The 7,484-nt window shown below is 39.4% G+C and overlaps 2 protein-coding genes across 2 annotated transcripts in view; both read right to left on the minus strand.

Annotated features, from left to right (window-relative positions):
* Nucleotides 1–207: 207 nt before the first annotated feature.
* On the minus strand, nucleotides 208–6,243 carry IIL1 (isopropyl malate isomerase large subunit 1). The gene is made up of 15 exons (XM_078586770.1): nucleotides 6,086–6,243; nucleotides 5,858–5,989; nucleotides 5,594–5,764; nucleotides 4,100–4,252; nucleotides 3,963–4,031; nucleotides 3,766–3,882; nucleotides 3,578–3,652; nucleotides 3,349–3,426; nucleotides 3,172–3,267; nucleotides 2,995–3,044; nucleotides 2,172–2,226; nucleotides 1,940–2,071; nucleotides 1,505–1,552; nucleotides 1,241–1,399; nucleotides 208–481 (listed from the first exon to the last, which is right to left on the minus strand). The coding sequence occupies exons 1-15, from the start codon at nucleotides 6,134–6,136 to the stop codon at nucleotides 341–343; spliced, it is 1,527 nt and encodes a 508-aa protein (XP_078442896.1). The 5' UTR covers nucleotides 6,137–6,243; the 3' UTR covers nucleotides 208–340.
* A 1,120-nt stretch (nucleotides 6,244–7,363) lies between these two features.
* Nucleotides 7,364–7,484, minus strand: part of SAD1 (Small nuclear ribonucleoprotein family protein) — a 1,365-nt gene continuing 1,244 nt past the window's right edge. The window contains exon 4 of the mRNA XM_078586772.1: nucleotides 7,364–7,484. This exon is cut by the window's right edge and continues 108 nt beyond it. The gene's annotated coding sequence lies outside the window, so the exon portion shown is untranslated.

Consider the following 7,484-nt stretch of genomic DNA (forward strand, 5'->3'; position numbering starts at 1 on the left):
TTTGTAAACTATTATGTTTGCTTTTTTACTTCATATAGTATATATAGGACTCACACTTTAAACTAAAATATAATATTAAATGACACAATTAATATCCAAATTTTCAGTAATCATATCTCATAAATAAACTCCTGATATACCTTCAATAAAATTTATTTGTGAATATTATAAGAAAAATAATTAAAACAAGAAGATAACACATCAGAGTGGAAGGAACAAAACACAGCATAATATCTGATGTGATCTTGTTCAAAACCAGTTTGATCCAACTTTCATTTCCCTCGCACGATTTCAAAAACAAACCATCTCCAACCATGAAAAAAGCAGTCCCGGAAAACAATCACCTCAAGAATTCCCTGGGATCTGTAACGAAGCCCGTCAAGGCGGAGGCTGCAGCAGTGAATGGGGACGCCAAATAGATTTGGCCCTCTTTGTGGCCCATCCTCCCAGGGAAATTACGGTTGGTCGTCGAGACACACACCTGCAAAACGGACAGAAACCACTCTCTACTATTTATGACACTCAAAGCAAGAATATGCATATCTAAATGCCCTAAGCTTATTAATCTACATTTAATACATAAACATACGTACGACTAGACATGTATGTAACGGAGGATTGAAGATGTCCTAAGAAAATTCAAAAATACAAGCGTAAATGTAGAAGATGAATACATAATGGTATATAGATACGTACACATTTAATAGATGTACAATCACAGACAAGTATGAGAACGGTATTAATATACAGCGAACGATCCTAGAAGTCTGCAATAACTTATATAAACTTATGTAAGACATATTTTGACACCCAAAGCATTTATGTCAATAAATACATGAAATAAATACATACATAAGCGTAGACATATGTATATAAAATGCCAATATGCTTAACGTACAGATGTCTTTAGAGAAAAATGTACACATTTAAATCAAGGATATAAATAAATGGATGTACATAGATACATAACTGCAAGACATTTAATAAATATATAGACAAGTGCACATTATGTAAATGAAATACAAACAGAACGATCGTCGATGTCCTTAGAGGAAACGTACATACTTTATTATACAGAATGTACATGTATAAATGTATATTGATACATCTGCCTACAAGAGTAACATTTAATACATGTGCGTGCATTGACGCACACATAACATACAAACGAAAATGATACAAATATAAATACCATTGAATCGTAAAACAGTAGGGGGAACGGAAGTTGAGAATCATGTACCCTAGCTTCGTTCATTCGACCATAGGTGTCCTGAGGGCCGCCCAAACAAGCTCCACAGCTGGGGCTAGCCGGTGTATCACATCCAGCTTCCTCAAATATCTGAGAGCAAGTCTTGCCACCCGATCCAGGAACAGGAAGGGTATACAGATCCATCCAAACCTGACAGCACAGATCAAATGTGACCATGTTGAACACCCAAAAACTTTCAGCCATAATAAAAGAAATATATCGAAGATATGTAGAATAAAGTAGAAGATCGCAGACCTTTTGGGTGGCAGGAACAAGAAACGTAGGAACTTTTACCTTGGCACCCTGGGATCCAAATATCCAAGATTCTAGTGTTAAAAACGTATGGTTTATATAATAAAAAGCAAAAGAAAAATAAAATTCCCGATTGATATTTTTTTGCACAACCACCAATTTACATGCTTTATGAATCACAGAAGTGGTGAAGAACGAGGCATTACGATCATGAAAATCTATCTTCCACAAAATAGGTGAGATAAAACCTCTGGCAAGATTAAGAAGATAAAGATAATAAAATACGGTAACTAAGTTCTCTCTAGGGCAAACTCCAGGTTCTTAATCAACTAACATAGCGAAATTATTTCCCTTCAACCAGGCGATTCAAAATAATTGCAAATTGAAATATCTGAGGAGAAAATTTCTTCAAAAGAAAGCAGAGAAAAGGTGACATACGGATGCCACGAAAACTTTTGCAGCAGCCAAAAAGTCCTCCGTCTTTCCCCCAGTGCAGGAACCAATATATACTCTATCGATCTTAACGTCTTTGCACTCTCTTGCAGTAGCACGGTTATCTGGCGAATGAGGCTGTCATAACTTAAAGTTAGGCGTGGGTAACCAACAATAAGTTTGGGGGTCAACAGTGAACGTCCTCATTTCAATCACAACAATATTCAGCATCACGCACCTTTGCGACCAACGGTTCCAGCTTAGAGACGTCAATTCTATATTCCTTAAGAAACCTGCACATGAAAAACATTGAACGTAGCAGAGAATGTTATCAGACAATGTACAAAATCAAACATAACTTCATTCTAAGACTTGGACCCCATGGAATCAAGAGAATATTGATCACATGCAGGCATACAGAAGTACGATTAAATCTTGATGAGCTAGTAAAGGCGTAACAGTAACCAAAAAATATAAATCATCTTGAGATTCATCCCTAAAAATGCATTCCGCGACATATGTAAGCTTAAGATTTGAATTGTTCAAACATTTCAGTCCAGAGATTCTTTAGGTTGTAGCTACAACACGAATTGAAGGTAGTAAGGGTGACATTTAACTACTAGTCCACCGTCGCAAGTTGGATGAATCAGTCTGACTACCTCAAGTAGACTGTCCTTTCTTGCTTTGTAACATCGTTGCTCAGAATGAAATCTACTCGAGCACTGCTTTGGTCGACTATAACAGGAGGAAAATCACTTCATGGAATCAAGAGAATTTTTTCCTTGCTAAGGAAAAAATTGTGTAAACTCCGAAAGAAAGATGAAAAGATTAATAGAGAACAAGAAGAAATCCAAAGAAAATGCAACTGAAAAAGAAACAAAAGTATTTGTAAGATAAAAGGGAAACTTTGAGAAATTGTACGTTACTACTAACATAAAACATCCGCACTGCTACAATGTCATACAGAAATAACCAATAATTCAATTTTCATAAAAAAGAACAATCTTCAGAAGAAGTAATTGCCTAACATTGATACAGACATGAGGACAAAGAAACCTTACCGAGCATGTCCATCGCTATGCACTGGTTCATAGGTTAACGATGTCTTACCCTGAGAAAAAAAAAGAGTAATGACAGTACGCATGAATGACTTTTATGATCAAGAAGTAGATTGTCACGAATAAAAACAAAATGATCGCCTGTACGCAAAAAACACATAATTTGAAAGGATTCCTCACCTCAAGGTATTTGAAGGTCGTTTGATCAGCAGGCACCATGCCATTCTTGCCTCCAGCTTCAACAACCATATTGCATAACGTCATTCTTTCCTCCATCTGACAATAAGCAACAGGGTTAGCTCGAGAGTACATCACCATGACATATTTGAAAACAATTGGATCGACGCACAAACTCACACTTAAGCTTTCCACAGTAGAGCCAACAAATTCCATGGAACGATAAGTTGCACCTGATACAGTTATTTCACCGATGATCTGGATCGAACAATCACAGTTATGTTAAAGGTACTTTATTCGTGACTTGAATTTTTTTCTTCGAAAAAAAAATTCAAGACTTGGATTTTGACCTCGTCATTGACTCAATAAAAAAGCAGAAACCATGTCAACAAACAGTTCTGATACTTACTTGCAAAATCAAATCCTTAGCTAGAAGAAAATCGGGCATCTCCCCATCTAAGACGAACCTCAGAGTTGAAGGCACCTACAACTTGACAGGCTTGGCAACTTTAGAGAGCATATCAATAACCACAATCTGAAGGATTCATAAACCCTTCATCATGGAGAATATTTTTAAGTTAAGATGTTCATCCGAACCTTAAGAAGAACCTTTCCGGTTCCCATTACAAATCCAGCATCAGTATTGCCGATTCCAGTAGCAAATTGTCCAAAGGCACCAGCATTACAAGTGTGGGAATCTGTACCGAGCAAAACCTGCTCAAAAAATGCACGTTGTTTTACATCAGAGCTGAAGAGGCAATGAAAAAGTTGACAGAGAACTGCTCTAAGTGCACCTCTCCCGGTCTGCAGTGGCCTTCTTGAGCAAGAGCAACGTGACAAACACCTTTATAATCAGGGTTCACCTGGAAAGAAAAAGAATCCTCAGAAAAAATGAATCAAAATTAGTTTAAAAGTAGAAGCTGATGTATACTCTGAAGTCGCCCCGATCTTTGATATCGTAGAAATATTTGATGTTCTGTTCGTTACAAAAATCTCTCAAAATATCCACATTCCGATTGGCCCTTTCATCGGTCGTAAAAATGTAGTGATCAGGTATTATCACAATTTTTTCACGATCCCAGACCTGAAATCAAAATATTCATTTAATAAAGTAATAAGAGATTTCATTTGTTTAAGAATAATCACTCGACAGTCTGTTTTCAGAAAAAAAATTGATCCGTAGTACAAGAATAGATAGATGTTCTAAAGAGAAAATCGACTGTGCATGAATCTAAAAGATAATTTCTAGCTTAGAAGGACGTTTCCTATTCAAAGTTGATTTCGTGGACTAATGGCACAAGTAAGCAGATGCTCTTCTCTCTCGGAAACAGATGGCATAAGTAAACATCACAACCTATCGTAACCAAGATAGGGTAATGATGACCATGACCACGCAAGTTTAACCAGTCGCTAACGCTAAATCTTACAAGAGAGTCATCTCTCTATCAAGAACAGAACCATACATGGGTTTTTTGTTCTCGTAACAAGACAGAAAATACAACACAACTCACAATTCCATCCTCAAAGAATCCAACAAAATGAAAGTTGATGTGAGGCTTAATAAATTGTCCATACGAGTCTTCGCAGGTTTTTTTATTTGATGGATGAGTCTTCGGGAATTCAGGACAAGAAATCCGAGTGCTAATTGGAACCAAGTTTCCAGATAGCATTATTGATGTCCACACATGAGACAGATCTCTGATAGTTCACACAAATAACTCGACACATGAGTCCCTCTCGCGCTACGTCATTAGGCTGCTTGGCAGTGAGGAATAATGAATGCGTGTTAACCTCACAATGAGAAAATATCGAGCACCAAAAGCTGAAACTATTTCAGCAACTGGTATCAATTGAAGTGAGGAGGAGGAAAAAGCGTTTAACGCAGAGAAGCCCAATACCCTTATCTTCTCTGGACGAGGTCTACGGAACGTAAGTCACCCATATGAGCCGGACTATGGCAATTGGTCAAAACTATAAATGACGACAGTAAAAGAGAATTATTTGGTTTTCAATAAAAGGATACGTATACCATAGAGTTTATGATGAACATTTGACGCTTAAAGAAGCCGAAAAAATGCTTCGTGTAACATTAAATAGAGAAGAACCTTAGTTTTACAAGAAACAGGCATAACTAAGCCAGACTCTGGTAGTGGAAACTGATCTCTGCCAGAATATTTAACAAAAATGCAAGAATATCCAGGGAAAACACCCGGCTTTCTATGCAATCCATACAACCACACCGAAGGAATATATCCGACAACGATCAATTTCGTCTCAAATGTACACAAGGATATAGAGAACCCTTCGCTGTGGCCATCGGCAAATGATCTACAAACTCTTACACCAAAAGAATAAGGTTTTCGAACCGAAAACTCCAAATTTTTTTTCGAGGAAACGGAGCGTCGAATTTGTGCCAAGATCGTACCTTCGCATTTTCTCCAAACTCTTTTTTGAATATCCCGATCGTTCCAGGTCCACATATGTCGTGAGTCATCAATACATCTACATTCACCCAAACATTCTCACCGGGGCTCAGCTGCTGTCGTTCAGACGCACGAGCCAGAATTTTCTCCGTCATGGTCAACGCATGCTTAACCTGCGCGATCAACAGAGACAAGGAAGGCGTCAATTTCGATCAAAACCCAAGGCGCACAAAAAAAAAACATACTAGGGGAATCAAAACGCTAACCGTGCCAGTAGCAGAGGGAGAACGCGCCGTTGTGGGCGCCACGACGGCCATAATTCTCTTCGAGACATCCCTCCGACATCGGGCGGCCGGTACAATTAGCGGAGAGCCGATCGAATGTCTGACGATCTCCCCCTAAGTGAAGTCAAGGTTTAGGCTCAGAATTCTCTAGTTGGAACGGAAAAAAACTCAAATTTTCGAAGATTGCCGCGATGAAGCCAAGGAGACTACCTTCCCAGAGAAGGACGATACCGGGCCCGAAGCTACCGAGGAGGAAGCCATTGCTCTCCAGAAGCGGACCTGAGCGAGAGGACGGAGCAGGAGGCCCTTCTGCTGACCCTCTTCCCTTCAAATTGCGGTCGAAAAGAGACACAGCGAAAACGGGGCAAAGATATAAATTAGGGCAAAATCGATGATCGGTCACTGCAAGCGAAGATCCGCGAAGCCGGTACGGGTTTTCTCGGATCCCATACCTTTAGATCCGATAAGAATTAGAGCGGGTCCCCCAGTCGTCATCCGTTGACGTTGTGGGTCGGTGACGATGACGAAGATGACGGTCAATTAGGAGTGCTCCTTTCTTGCGATCGATTTCGAATTGATCGATTCTGCGGTAACCTCACTGCACATTGCACAGACCTTCGTGCGGTGCAAAGGTGCGAAAATGTGCGATTTTTAAGTGACTTGTCTCTTGACAAGTCAGCAAAGCATTCAGCATTCTGCATTCCGAACTGCGATTTCGACATTCGGAACCAAACTTTCGGGTTCGGCATTCGGCGACCAAAGTTTGGGGTTGGACATTTGGCAAGCAAAGTTTTGGGTTCGGCAGTCGACATTTATGGGGTAAGATAGGTGGGAATTTGTGCCGTGCGGCACAGGGATTTTGTGCGAGCGAAAATTCGCATGAAATGTGCAAAAAATCGCCCATCACCACACAACCATCTCTACGGTCAATGCATGTTCGATGGAGGACGAGTTTATAATGTGCATTTTCCTAGTCATTTTTTTTATAATGACATGTTTTTATTCACAATGGAAATTGGGAGTAAAAATCATTTTATTCGTTGGTCATGGAAAAGATAGGTACTGGCAAGTGATAGAGGGAAACTTTGGGGAAGACTCCGAGTTGGAGATTCACTGACAATATCGTCGGACGACATATACGTCAGTGCCTGTTGATGACAGCACCGTCATCGTGATTCCACTGTCCGTCATCCAGACAGGCCAGTCCAACTCCATGCCCATCTTATCTATTGTCATCTTACTTTAGCCCACCTTATTGGAGAGTAACCTGTCTTCTATACCCCCCTTCTCCTTATCTAAAGAGTTATGCATTCATGTTTACTGAAGTACATGGGAGTTCATTGATACAACCATGAGGTTAAATCAGATAAATTACTGACGCATGACACATACAATTACATTAATGTTCGAAATTTTCATGACTTGAGCTGCTTTGCATAAATAACCAGACTAATGGAAAAGGAAAAAAAGTTCCTGAATGCAGAAATGTAGGAAACGAGAGAAATATTGAGACAAAAAACCAAGATACTTGGGAATAATTTCACAGAAAATGATGAGAGAGAGAGGGACAGGAAGGATCGATAAATAAAATGACCAAGCCTTCTTCCAT

Source organism: Wolffia australiana, chromosome 14 (assembly GCF_029677425.1).
Source record: "Wolffia australiana isolate 7733 chromosome 14, ASM2967742v1".
Lineage (NCBI taxonomy): Eukaryota > Viridiplantae > Streptophyta > Magnoliopsida > Alismatales > Araceae > Wolffia > Wolffia australiana.

Excerpts from the sequence above, each read along its gene's own strand:
- IIL1 (XM_078586770.1), bottom strand. The coding sequence starts at position 6,136 with ATGGCTTCCTCCTCGGTAGCTTCGGGCCCGGTATCGTCCTTCTCTGGG. Across the intron at positions 2,227-2,994 it reads CATAGCGATGGACATGCTCG|GTTTCTTAAGGAATATAGAA; the intron begins GTAAGGTTTCTT and ends TTTCATGTGCAG. Across the intron at positions 482-1,240 it reads GTCGAATGAACGAAGCTAGG|GTGTGTGTCTCGACGACCAA; the intron begins GTACATGATTCT and ends TCCGTTTTGCAG.